The sequence below is a fragment of the Buteo buteo genome, chromosome 10 (assembly GCF_964188355.1).
Source record: "Buteo buteo chromosome 10, bButBut1.hap1.1, whole genome shotgun sequence".
Lineage (NCBI taxonomy): Eukaryota > Metazoa > Chordata > Aves > Accipitriformes > Accipitridae > Buteo > Buteo buteo.
This window is the reverse complement of record NC_134180.1, coordinates 5939211-5951960: the sequence shown is the minus strand read 5'-3', so window position 1 is coordinate 5951960 and position 12750 is coordinate 5939211. Positions and strand designations below refer to the sequence as shown.

Here is a 12750-nt window from a genome sequence, read left to right as displayed (position 1 = left end):
CCCAGCAGCACAGAGGAGAAATCAGGACAGCTGTTCAACGACAACAAAAAAATTTAATTGTGTTCAGCCAAGAAACAAACATATACAAAGAAAAACACATTTCCATAAAAATAATTCACCATGCCTGGGCATCTGAGCCGAGCCACTCTCCATTCACAGCTCTGTGGTGCTGCAGAGTACCTGGAGAGGCAGGGACCGTGACTCTGAGCAACTGCTGTGTGACCTGGCCAAAGCTGGCGAGCAGTCTGCACCATGGCAGCAGGGCACAGTTAAGTGACATAGAAAATATTTATGAAAAAATATGCATTTTAAATAAAGAACTTACAACAACTTAAACTTTATACAAAACATTATGGTTGCCATTTCAGTGTCTCAATTTTAGGAACTGTATTCAAACTCTCAAGGTCCTGTTTTCCACCCCACGTCCATCTCTGCAGTCTCTTTCTCCAGAGAGCTCTATCTCTGTCCAGGTCAGTCCAAAGTACCTAAATATGAAAGAAAAAAAATATTATAGTCTCAGGAATCAGAAATGCAATTACATGAACAAATGAAACTTGTTTACAAGCTGCCAGAGGAATATGCAGTAACTTTGTAAAGTTTAAGCAAATCACACGTGAGTAAAACCAAATCTAGCTAAAAGTACTGTATGTGTCTCAGGGTCCACTTGATTTGTGTTTCACCTCTCAGAGAGGGGCATAACAAGTTATACTATTAGTTATTAAAGATGTGGAAACAGATGGCTCTGCAAATGATTAAATTCTTTCCCTCCCAAGAAGATTACACAAAATATTGAAGCCAAGTGAAACCAAGTAGAAACTCACCTTCCAAAAACGCAAATTCATCGATAGCTTCAATGGCATTATCTGCAAAGCAAATTGAAAACAATTAACATAGATAAACTGACTCCATATTTGCATCTGCTTCAAACAGCAGCATTTGAAATTACATGACAGCAGAGTGACCAATTTCAAAGAGGTTTACTTGTTTTGGAGCTGGTGTGTGAAATTATTAGCATAGTATTTGGAAGAAGAGATGTTTTTCTCTCCCATCTTCAGAGAAAGAAAGAGAAGCACCTACGATTGCTTCATCACACTGGGACAAGTAGAAAAATCCTCTATTCTAGCAACCACTTTCTAAGGATAGTACAAAATAGGCTCTCATACCCAGGTCTTTTCTCTGCAGAGTTTTCCTTTTGCCTTGCTGAGCGTACACGTAAGCATCTTTGGCTATGGTTTCAACAAACAACTCCTGCAACACAAAACCAAGACAATTTCAAACAGGGGATGAGAGAGGGAAGAGAGAATATCCTCAGGAAAGGAAAGGTCCTACAAGATTGCAGGAAGAAACCAGAATCTCTGTCTTAAAATTTCCCCTTTCCGATAAATAGCTCTGAAAATAACAAATGAAATTGTTGGACAGTGACGCACAAGGGAGGAGAGAAGGCTGAGAGTATATCGGACGGAGATAGTTCCTGTGAACATGTCTGGGAGACCATCTACACACAAGCTGTTCCCAGGGCACCTTCCAAAGGAGGAAAGGCATCCTGCACTGGGTGGATGAAGTGGACTGAGCACAACTCTCCTTGTGAGCCACCCAGCAGGTACCTCAGCTGTGGGAAGCAGATGCCCAGCAGCCGGCCTAGGAGTTACCGCAGGGAGATGCTGGAAGGGAGAGCCCAGACCCTACGCACAGATGCTTTCACAAGATGCCAAAGCCAAACACGCCTCACGTGTGCAACGGGAGACACTTTCCAAAGGAAGAAAAAACCCCGTTACACGTCGCTCCGATTCGCACATCGCGAACCCCAAAACGCGCAATCCCGGTGAGCCGCAAACCCACCCGAGCGGGCACGGAGCCGTCTGACAGTGGCAGAGCCCCGGCATTTCCCTCGCCTGCGGGAGGGAGCCCCGCCGAGAGCAGGTTTCCACAGCCACGACGGCATCGTGGAGAGAGCGGCGACCTCGGGGCGTTACCTCCCGCCACCGGGCGGGTTCTGCTGACCGGGCAAGGCGTCGGTTGGGTGAGGAAAGCCCTCACACCCGCCAAAACAAAAGGGGAAAAAAAAGCCAAGCGAGCGGCTCCACATCCCACAGAAGCCGAGCGCAGCGGCTCCCCGGGCCTCCATCGCCGGCCCCTGGCGCGGCCCAGCCGCCTCCCTCAGCCCGGGGGCCCGGTCCCCGGCCCGGCAACAGCGCGGGGTGGGGGGGGGGGGCGGCCTCCCAAGCCGCCTCAGGGCCGCCTCACAGGCCGCCGGGCCTCCCGCGCCGCCGCCCCTCACCGTGGCCCGCGCCAGGACGAAGACGGCCTCCTGGCTGGCCAGGCTGACGTCCGGGTCCGCCTTCACCAGCGCCTTCACCCGCGCCAGCGGTAGCCGGGCCAGGCGGGCCGGTCCCGCACCCGCCGCCGCCGCCTCCTCCCCCGGCCCCGCCGCCTCCGCCCCCGGCACCGACACCGGCCCCGGTACCGGCACGGCCCCCGCCACCGCCGCCGCCATCCCGCGCCCAGGGCCGCGCCTGCGCGGGGCCGCCACGGAGGAGGAGGGGGACGGGCGGGGGAGGGCCCGGGCCCGCGGATCGGGAGGCGGCTGCGGAGCCTCCGCCCGGCGGGGCACGGGGACCGCGGAGCGGCTGGGCCGGCAGCGGGGCTGCCCGCAGAGCCCGGGGGGCTCAGCTGCCCTCCCCGTCCCCCCAACACGGCCCTTGAGGTCCCCATCACCCCCCAACACGGGCCTCGAACCTCCCCGCCACCCCGGGATAGGGCTCTTCGTCCCCCCAAACGTGGCCCTTGAGCTTCCCGCCACCCTCATTCCCCCCCTAAACACGGCCCTTCTGCCTCCCCAACCCCCCCAGCACGGGCCTTGAGCTCCCCATCATCCCTGTCCTCCTGAAAGGTGGCCTTTGGGGCCTCCCCGTCACCCTGTGTCCCCCAAACACGGCACTTTGGCTTCCGTCTCCCCCCAAACAGGGCTCTGCCCTCCCCACGGCAGCAGCACTGGAGCAGTGGAGCAGGTGGTAATGGGGACCCACCTCTCCAAGGGGGTGGCTGTCACCGCCGCCTGCCCGCCCTGTGCCCCCACATCACCTCCCCGTGGGTCTGGTGTGGGACCTCCAGACACCCTCTCTCCATCCCGCCTCCGGCTGGTGGGATCAAACCCTCCAGTTCCCCCCCTTGGGCACCCACCACCCACCGCAGGACCCCCAGGGCCACCACCTTTGGCCAACACGTGCCTGTCCCAGCCTTCCCCACATCTTTGACACACCGTCTTATCCTTCACGGCATCCGCGGATACTGCTGGTGGGACATCTTCCGAAAGGGCTGGAGGGACACGCCACCCTGGGGCAGGGACATCAGCGCCTGCCCGCAGTCAGCCCTGGGGGCTTGACTCAACCTGTCAGACCTTTCCTGCCTCTGAGGCAATAAACAGTGAAACCAGGACATTTCAACACAGAGATGGCCCAACACAGCGCCACGCCATGCAAAGCGCTTCCTCTGCTTCCCGGCGGAGGTCGGCTCTTCAACGGAGCAAATGGTTTTGGATATGCTGGAAAGCTGTAGCCCTCTCCCCAGCCCTCACGTGCTCCTGCAGAGCTCGGCTGCATGAAGCCATGCTGGTTTTGCCATGCGACCCCCACGAATCACCTCCACCCTCTTCAGGTCCCGTGGGGCTCTGAAGACCTGACCTGTAGCCGGTTCACGTTGGCCACCGTCAGATGAGAACGTAACGCGCCCTCCCAGTCCTCACAGCAGCCCATCCCTCACATCCCGGGGTCACCCCCCAAACGCCAGGCTCTTTGCTGGATGAGACTGTCTTAATGGGCAGCAGGGCTTGGTGGGCTTCAAGCTTCCCAATAGCAGCAGAGTCCAAGTTAATGGTGCATCAAGAGCTGCTCCTCCTCTTCTTCCTCCTCCTCCTCCTCGTGCTGTTTCACAGTCAAGCTACTGTGACTTCCTGGTGTTGCACACAGCTTCTTGCCAACTGTTAGGAAAGAGCTTCTGGTTTCAGGGGAGAGGGACTTCAGAGAGGCTCGCCTTGTACAAGTCCCTCTGCTTGGATGCCTCCGGTGGTCTTTAGAAAGGAGGTGAGCACGCAGGAAAGCATCCGCTGATGGAAAATGGTGAGTAAGAACAAGACCTGGGAGGTACTGGATCTGGGGACGGGGTGCAGGGAGTGGAGCCATGTCTCCTGCTTGGAAAGGCTTTGGTGGTGTCCTTGAGAGGGGGCTGGATGCTGCCGAGACCCTCGCTCCTTCTGGAAGACAAAGTTCTCCTGTACGTCTGAGCTGGTCGGAGCTTCAAAGGTCTCTGACCAGTTCCTGGGCTTAGTGTGAGGTTTGCTGGGTGACCTTGGGCTGGATATAAACATCTATGAAAGAGGAGCCCACTGAGTCCAGGAGAGCACCCACCAGTGCAAAATGTATGACAAACCTGGAGCTGGTCACAGTGACCGTGGTGCTGTATCCCACAGTTGCATCTGAGGGCTCTGTGCAAGTCCCCGCTCATGGAATGGCTCCAAAATTGATTGTTACAAACCTCTGAATCATTCAGGTGCCAAAAATCCCAGCAGCATGTTTGGGAATCTGGAAGAAGTTGCTTTTTTTCGCTAGTTTGGGTGAAAGCCCCACTGCCTGGTGTGCAGGAAACAGCAAATTTGTGCTGCTTTACCACAGGCTATGCTCAAAGTGCTGCATTTGCAGTGTTTACGAGAGAAATTGGGGTGACTACCTGGGGATGCAAGGGGCACTTGCACTTATTTAGGTATATATACATTTGAGCACTTATGTCTAAAAATATTGTGCTAGCTTCTTTGCATACTAGGCCTTCTGTTGTGAAAGAAAGAAATTACGCAAGCACAAACACAAACTGAAATCCCAGAGGCGGGAGAACTTCAAAATCAAAGCCTACAGCTTGATGAGGGCAAGCGGAGCAGTCAGCTCCAGTGCAAAGGGACACTATGGTCCAGTGACAAGGGGGTGGGAGAAAGATGGGGGAAGGTAAGATGATCTGTCTCCTCCCATAAGGTCCATCTGAGAAGCTTAGGAAAAATGTAACCCCATCCCACCTGAGCTTTGTGCCATACCTCGAACCTGGCACTCTTCTTCCAAAAGTCATTCAGCCTCCTCCTGGCAGCCTTTCTCTGGAGACTTCAGAAAAAGGTGCTTTTTGGTCATTTAGGAAGCTGGCAGCAGCTCTCCGCTGGGGCCGGCGTGTCCCAGTTCACGTGTGCGTGGTGTGAGCAGCACAGGAAACACACTGGTCAGAAAAGTAGGGCAGTTCTGCTGCTTCTTGGCCTTTTTTTTTGCACGCAGGCTTTGGCAGGATGAGTTTCAGCAGTGCTGTCCCAGGTCTTCCTCCAGGGAGGGATGCTGACGGCTCTGTGTGGTCTCCCCAACAACTCCTGCCCAACTGCCCCGAGTTCACCATGGACTTCATGGGAACCAGGACCAGGGCAAGGCAGGTTGCTCCCATCTGAACCCTGGGCAATTTCTAGATCTCAAATTCTGCCCTCAGGAGCTTTGTTACTAGTAGGGTATAATCCCCTACCCAATCCCTCTGTTTTGATGGTCCTTGGTAGTGGATGAAGGGTGGATCAGACCAAAAGGCTCCATGAAACACCTCCTGTATGCCCTCATGGTGGTGGGACCTGTTCCCGATCTGGTGCAGCCCAATGTTGTTTTCTCAGACACGTTTCGGGACCGCTTTGAGCAAAGACCATGTTTCACAGAGGAGGCTTAGTGTCAGGCCATGTTGAAGAAATACTGCATTCCCCAGCAGGGGCTTTGACTCATTTTCCCTCATGGTGTTTTAACTGGAACTTTTCTTAATGGTCGCAGACACATCTGGAGGGGAAAGAGGCTGTGGTGAGGCACCTACGGGCAAAGCTCCAAGGGAACAGGAAAGACCCTTCCGAAGCGGGCGGCTGGGCGGAGAGTCGCTCTGCAGCATCTCCTGCAACAGAGCCAGGACAGACCCCTGTGCCAGGCTCCAAGGGCGAGCCGCCTCCAGAGACCCCCCGGACCAGGAGGGTGGATTTCAGCAGGGCTCCTCCATCTCACAGTAAAGGTCAGAGTGTGGAACAGCATTTGCCTCCTCATCCCGTCTGTGAGACCCCGGGATGGATGGTGCGACTGAAGAAGGGGATTGCGCAAGATGCCAGCTTCCACCCAGCCCCTGCAAAGCCAGGAGGAGGAGACACATTGAACAAGGAGGTGGGAGCCACCTTCAATCCTCCCCAGAGGAATCCATCCCAGCAGACGCGGCCACTCGCCAAAGACAAGGGTGCTTCAGCAGTTCCTGCCAAAGGCACAGCTGTTGCGGCTTCCCTGGGTGCTGTGGGAAGACCCCATGGGAGAGGGCACTCAGCTCTGCCTCTGAGGAAGCCTTTGCCACACATCAAGGCACTGGGAGCGAGGCCGGCCAAGCCCAGGCGCCCTCCTGTTGTGGATCTGGAGAAGTTCGTTGTGGCTCCATGTCCTGGGACGCCCAGCCGTCCTGCCACGGAGCCACCAAGGAGTGCTCAGCTGGGTACGGCCAGGCACCTGCAAGACCCCAAGAGAAGGATGCCACTCATTCAGGAAGGAAAATATCCCTAGTTAGAGTCTGGAGCTCCTGGGAGCTGGAAATATTGGGGGGGCTGATGGAGAGGTGGGGGCTGGTGATGCCAAAAGGGCTTTTATAGGCATAGCATGTGGAAAAGAATGAGAGAGAAGCAGGTGAAGAAAAAAAGGGGACTAAAAGTGCTCAGTCCCTGGCTAGAGATAGATATCAGGCTCTGGGGTACTTGTAGCGAGTAGGGTTGGAGCAAGTAACATGATGGATGCTGACAAACTGGAGTGAGCCCAGGGCAGGGCACTAAGATGGTTGGGGGCTGGAGCACGTGGGGATAGAGAGGCTGAGACCCAGGCTTGTTTAGCTGGGAGGAGAGAGAGCAAAGGGGAGATCCTCTCACTGCCCACAGCTACCTAACGGGAGAAGATGGAGCCAGACTCTTCCCAGAGGTGACCGGGAGCAGGACCAGAGACAACAGGCATGAGCTGCAGTAGGGGAAATTCCAGTTAGATATTAGAGAAGTCTCTTTCCTGTGAAAGCGGTGCAATCCTGCAGCAGGCACCAGGGAGATGGGTATCTCTATCCTTGGAGATATTCACTTGTCACCTGGATGAGGCCCTAAACAACCTGCTCTAGCTCTCAAGCCAGCCCTGCTTTGAGCAGGAGGTTGGATGAGAGACTCCAGAGGTCCTTTCCAACCAGTCCACTGTTGTGTGGCTGTAAAAGCAGACAGACAAGCCTGACTGGTGGGAAGCAAAGCTGGTCTTCATCCCATGGGCATGAAGCACTTACACACCCTTTGGCCAAGGGGCAGAGAGTCTCTGAAGCTGGCAGCACATTGCCTGCAACACCGTCCGCCTCCAAGCCTGAGGGAGCCGCTGAGACTCCTGAGGCACAGCTGGAGCTATGGCCACCAGGGCCATGGAGCTGGTTTGGTGTGCCCTCCTTACCGCTGTCTGTGGGATGCAGGGCTTGGTGCCTCTTGGACGTGGTGGTTCTCCATTCGGCATGAGCCCTGCCACGCTCCACAGTGGCCTTCCAGATCTAGGCAGATCTGTTGGTTTCTAACAGCTGCCACTCTGCTAATCCACACTCTGAGTGATGAAACCTGTTTCAAATCCTATTTCTTGCTCAGCTTCTCTAAGTTCTTGTTCACCATCCTGTTTAAAGGATGGCTCATGCTGTAGCCACAGGGTAGAGGGCAACTGTGAGAGTCAGGCCTCTCTTCCTTTCCTTATGAGAACTGCAAAACCTAGCTGGTTTATGTTATTATTATAAGTTGGCCTGGTTGACCAGGCTGGTGGCAGCTACGAGGCTGGTGATAAAAGTAACGGGATCTTAGCAGGAATGTAGGCATGCCAGCAATCATAGAGGGTGCAGCAGCACGTTCTGGCTGATGATGCTCCTGAGCACATGGAGACATCCAGGACTTGCCCTGCCTGTGGTACAGATATGGAGTTTAGAGTTTTCACCACATTCAAAATACTCATTATGGCCTCTTCCCCTCCCCTTTTGTCACTGGTCCAGGGAGTAAGTAACATTAGGGACATAAGAATGGGAAAATACATATTAAAGCTCCTCAGTGAGTTCCCTGATGAGCCATTCCCCAGCCTGCTGGGAGGAAATAAAAGTCCCCAGGTGAGCCATGGAGTAAAAACTCCTCATTGGATCCAGATGTGCAGTCAGTTTTATCTTCCCGTATCCCTCTGCACTAAATTTAGGCCAGGGTGGCTCTGACCTCAGGGTGGGCGATAGAGTCGACGAGAAAATGTGAAATAATCCCTCGCTGCTCCCTCCCATTCCTCTTTTTACCATAGGTTACTTGAAATCAGGCTACGTTGCATCAGCCCCAGCTCGGTTCCCACCGCAGGATGCTCCGAGTGTAACAGGGTAAGGACCGAGGCAGCTCTTTTATTTTAGGTGGCTTCCAGGCTGTCCTGATCCAGTGGGAAGGGCCCAAGAGGGAACAGCAAGAGGGTCCTTGGGTTTTCCTGCCTGCTTCTGGAGCCCGGTGTGGAACAGCACCTTGTGCAGGCAGCTCCCGCAGTGCAAAGCACCATCCTTCATGGGCTGCATTACCACACAAGTCTGGCTGCCTCCATCGCATCCCACTGCCCATCTCCTGCACACCAGGCTGCTCTGCTGTGTTGCCAAGCCCTGTGAGGAGCTGCTGGCACGTGGCACAGAGCTGCCATCCCACTCTGTCCCAGAGCAGGGGCCAACCCACAGGCAGCCCAACCGCCTGTTGCCCACCCTCCTCCTGGCAGCCTCGATCCTGCCTTTGGTGCCCAGTGCCATCACTGCAACAGGGCTTCCTAATCGCCATCTGCCTTGTTGCAGGGGTGAAGATGAGATATACGATGACGTAGAGCCCGTTAGGCTGCTCAGGAGAGGCCAAGGCTTTCTGCTGCCTTCCGTGTCCCGGCCGCCAGCATATCCCCGCTCCGGAGGAGGTGGGTACAGGAAGGGCTGGGATGCTGGTTGGGGTGAGTGCTGCAGCTCAGAGAGCCTCGAGGCCCTGATGAGCCACGGGCAGCAGCGGAGCCCACTGCTCCCATGCACGGGAGGGCAATGGGTTTCTCTGCTGCCTTGTAAATGGCCATGGGAAACCCTGATCCTCCCCTTGCTTAGGGGGCAAACTGAGGGTTTGGTCCCAGGAGGAGAAAGCTCTTGCTGTGTTTTAGTCTTGCGTCCTGTCTCAGCGGGTGTCTACACCTTATAGCAGCCTCATGGCAGCACCTTTCCTGGGGTTTGGTTTTACAGGTGGAGATGCTGGTCAAGCCTCTAACAGGGTTGCTTTGCTGGCAGCTGCACAGAGGTAACGGGTTTTTACTCTTTCTAAGGGTCCCAAAATGGCCAGGGCTCCTTGCTGCTTTGACAAAGCTGGTGGTCTCTGCTGGGCTTGTGATAGAAATGTCCATGGTGAAGACCACAAGGGGCAGGTTTGAACCTGGTCCGAGAGCCCCAGCAGCCCCAGAGGTGGTGCAGGGAAATGCAACGGGGCAGTAGCCGAGGGAAGGAAGGGGAAGGGAGGGAGCAGAGCATGGGGACAACGGAGCTTTCCCGTGATTCACAATGACTGCAGAGAAGCCCAGGTCTCCCGGAAGATGAAGCTAATGACACTCAAGGAATGCAAGAAGGAAGAGAAGGCAGACAGGGAGTTTCAGAAGAAATTCAAGGTGAGCAGCAACGAGTGATTGCTTATTCCTCTAAGCTCCCCCTCACCTCCTGGGAAGGGGACAACGCAATGGCAGAGAGGAGCTGTGCTCCACAGAGACCAGCCGATACCCAGGTCACACCTGCCCTGTTCCCCACTGAAATATCCCCAGATCAGACCAGTCCCACAGACCATTTGGGTAGAGAGGGATCCGCTTTTTCCAAGAAAGGAGAGTGGTTGGGCCTGCCCGGCTCACACTCCCGTGGGGTGGCTGCTGAGCTGCAGCATTTCTGTTTGTGTTTCAGTTCGAAGGAAGCATCAAGGTCCTGACTCAGATGATGGTCGACCCTGCAGCAATGGAGAAGAGGGGTGGAGGGAAGAACCTGCCACTGAGACGAGGAGAAATTCTTGATGTCATTCAGTTTACAAATCAGGAGCAAATCCTCTGCCGAAACAGCCAGAGGAGATGTAAGTCTGTGGGGGCTGAGGCTTTGCCCACAGTGGGGATCACAGCACACAAAGTTTTGGGAACAAGATTCTTCATGCGCACACACCCCAGTAGACAGCAGGAGACATCCCCTTGCCGTTAGACAGACCTGACATGTACCCTGGGTCTCGGCTGTTCCCACTTCTCTTTGCACAGATGTCCTGCTCTTCCTCCCACTTGGCACCAGCATTTCTGCTGTTCGCTGGGTTTGTTGTCTCCCTCTGCTAAAAGCCTTTGAAGTTCCTGGAGCCTCTCAGCCACCAGCCCAGCACATTAGACTTTGCCATAGGCACGGGCTCCACAAGCCATGTTTGCACCGAAGGATGCTCAGGTGAAATGGGCTGCAGATCCCCCAGGCAGAGAGACAGGGATCAGGCTTTTCCCAGCCAGCTGCCACCCAGCCTGGCAGGATCATTCCCTGCATTGTCCTGAGCAGGTTCTTCCCAAGGATCCAGCTTGGCTTCCCTGAACTGGGCTGCTTCTTGCCCCAGCTCTCCCTGGGGATGTGAGATTGTTGCTAAACCCTGCCTGTCTTGGGCAGGGGCAGGTGTTGGGGTGAGACCCCCACTCATGCCCCGGCTCCCGGCACAACCTGACATGCTTTTCCTTGCTCTGTTGCAGACGGCTACGTACCCCGGGCTGTGATGCTACACCTGTGAGTACCCCTTCCCTGGACCCTTCCTCCCCACTCCACAAGCTGTAGCAATTGCTCAGCAAGTGCCCGGCACCGAACCAGCCCTGGCCATTGAGTGCCAGTTCAAAACCATCCAACCCAGGCAGTGACCATAAGCATAACACTGGCTAATTACCCTAGGGGTTGAATCTGCCATTTCTGGTGTCAGGAGAGGTTCTGGCATTGGGAGCAAATTCCTGGGGCACTGTGAGCATTCCCTAATCTGTGGTCCCTCATGTGGGACCTGCCCATGCACTGCTCAGATGCTGCTGGTGGCACGGTGTGATGGGCTGACGCTGCCCCTCCATGTGGCTGGGTCTGTGGCTCCTGGCAGCCTGGGACAGGGCCACCATCTGTGCACAACACAACAGGGGCCAGAGCCATGCTCACCCCATGCTGGACGATCCCATCTCTGCAGGGAGAGCACAAGGCTGGGAGGAGGCGAACGGGTCTGCGTGGTGGTCACCAGAGTCCGCAGACATGTTAGGAGAGACGGGACAGACATGGCAGCAAGATCTGGCCCTTATCTTGGTGTTGGGAGGGGGTGGGGACATGGGAGACCAGACTGCTCACAACACCCCGTCTTTTTCCTCGCAGGGACACTGACATCTATGATGACGTTGAGATTTACGGTAGGTGTAGAGGGAACCGTTGCCATAGGCCCTTCACCAAGTGCTGGGCACTGCTCCCTGGCATGGGCAGGCAGCAGCAGTCCTCACGCCGGCACTGGTGCCTCCCCTGCTGCCTCCTTGCCATTTCCCCACCTTCCCTCTCTCCCCTCCCTCTCTGTGATTCCTCTTCCTCTCCCTGGGACATCCCTTCCTTTGCTTCAGTTCCCCACAGGTCCTCATGTTCCTCCGTTCTCAATTATTTGGACTTCCCCACCCCCTCTCCCTTCTCAGCTTGCTCCCTCCACTTGCTGCCAGCCCCAGGGGCCCTTCAATGTCCTTGATCCCCCAAACAACTCGGGATGCCCTTTCCTGAGCAGTTGTTCACTCCCGGCATGCAAACTCCATCCCCTGGCTCGCAGATGGCTCTGAAGATGGAGCTGAACAGAGACAACTGTATTTTAGCTGTGCCAATAAGCAAACATTATCCAATTCTGCCTGGCAGGTTGAGCGATCCGTGCTAAAGCCAAAGGCACAAGACAGCACCAACAGAGACCTCCCCAAGGACCAAAACATGAAAAGCACTATATGCCATGCTCCTGCTTTGGAAGGAGCTCTGCTTCCTCTGAGATAGCCCGCAAAAGCCACTGTGTCCCTGCTGAAACAGCAGCGAGGCTGCTGCGGAACTGCAAGGATCCTGCCTCACAGGGGTAGGGTGTTCAAAGAGATCCTCAAGTCAAGACTTCTCTGTGGCTTTGTTTTGTCTGTGTAAAGTATGGCAATGGTTTGAGAGGGTTTTGTGGTCTTATTTGTGGGCGGAGGGCTTAAAACCTGGGCCAGGGAGGTTTTAATTCAGAGAGGGTTTAGTATTTCCCCATTCCCAGAGCATCCTAAGGCTGGGAACAGCGCTGTATCCCTAAACCCAGTCACCCCTTTCTTTGGCTGCCTTCTGCACTGCTCTCCTGCCCCAGTGAGACTCCTGGCCTAAGCCAGAGTCAAACTGGACATAGGAATACTCTAAAACATTGTGGGCAGCAATGATTATCGACCAGGCATCCCAGCAGCATCCCATGGCCTTGGGGCAGCTTGCCTGCAGAGCTAGCAGAGGGGTCGGATCTGTTGGGGTAGATATTCCTGTGGGCACTTTCAGCATCATCTGTCGGTGCCTTCAGCTGACAGTCTGTGCAGATCGCCACAGGAAATTCTTTGATTAACTGGGAAACAGTCTTCCTTTGCAAGCTTTGCGCTTGCGAAGCCCTTACAGATGTGGGGTAGGAAG

At 55.3% G+C, this 12750-nt stretch overlaps 2 protein-coding genes across 3 annotated transcripts; one reads left to right on the top strand and one right to left on the bottom strand.

Moving 5' to 3' along the window:
* Positions 1–33: 33 nt before the first annotated feature.
* Positions 34–2522, bottom strand: POLE4 (DNA polymerase epsilon 4, accessory subunit). The gene is made up of 4 exons (XM_075038283.1): positions 2279–2522; positions 1164–1248; positions 822–863; positions 34–485 (listed from the first exon to the last, which is right to left on the bottom strand). Exons 1-4 carry the CDS (start codon positions 2492–2494, stop codon positions 472–474), a joined length of 357 nt encoding a protein of 118 aa, XP_074894384.1. The 5' UTR covers positions 2495–2522; the 3' UTR covers positions 34–471.
* Positions 2523–3965: 1443 nt separating this feature from the next.
* PRAM1 (PML-RARA regulated adaptor molecule 1) lies at positions 3966–12279 on the top strand. 2 transcript variants are annotated; one of them, XM_075038276.1, is made up of 10 exons: positions 3966–4115; positions 5832–6522; positions 8364–8436; positions 8887–8999; positions 9310–9364; positions 9632–9725; positions 10009–10171; positions 10812–10845; positions 11461–11495; positions 11977–12279. In XM_075038276.1, the coding sequence occupies exons 1-10, from the start codon at positions 4113–4115 to the stop codon at positions 11979–11981; spliced, it is 1266 nt and encodes a 421-aa protein (XP_074894377.1). In that variant the 5' UTR covers positions 3966–4112; the 3' UTR covers positions 11982–12279. The 2 variants fall into 2 exon arrangements, with proteins under 2 accessions (XP_074894377.1, XP_074894376.1); XM_075038275.1 differs by lacking the exon at positions 3966–4115 and adding an exon at positions 5423–5455.
* The last annotated feature ends 471 nt before the right edge of the window (positions 12280–12750 follow it).

What these genes read in the sequence shown, in the direction of transcription:
- POLE4 (XM_075038283.1), bottom strand. Translation starts at nt 2,494, where the DNA reads ATGGCGGCGGCGGTGGCGGGGGCCGTGCCGGTACCGGGGCCGGTGTCG. An exon ending in TCGTCCTGGCGCGGGCCACG is followed by an intron (nt 1,249 to 2,278) that starts GTGAGGGGCGGC and finishes TTTGTGTTGCAG; the next exon opens with GAGTTGTTTGTTGAAACCAT. An exon ending in TCTGCAGAGAAAAGACCTGG is followed by an intron (nt 864 to 1,163) that starts GTATGAGAGCCT and finishes TTTGCTTTGCAG; the next exon opens with ATAATGCCATTGAAGCTATC.
- PRAM1 (XM_075038275.1), top strand. Translation starts at nt 5,429, where the DNA reads ATGGGAACCAGGACCAGGGCAAGGCAG. An exon ending in GATGCTCCGAGTGTAACAGG is followed by an intron (nt 8,437 to 8,886) that starts GTAAGGACCGAG and finishes GCCTTGTTGCAG; the next exon opens with GGGTGAAGATGAGATATACG. An exon ending in CCGAAACAGCCAGAGGAGAT is followed by an intron (nt 10,172 to 10,811) that starts GTAAGTCTGTGG and finishes GCTCTGTTGCAG; the next exon opens with ACGGCTACGTACCCCGGGCT.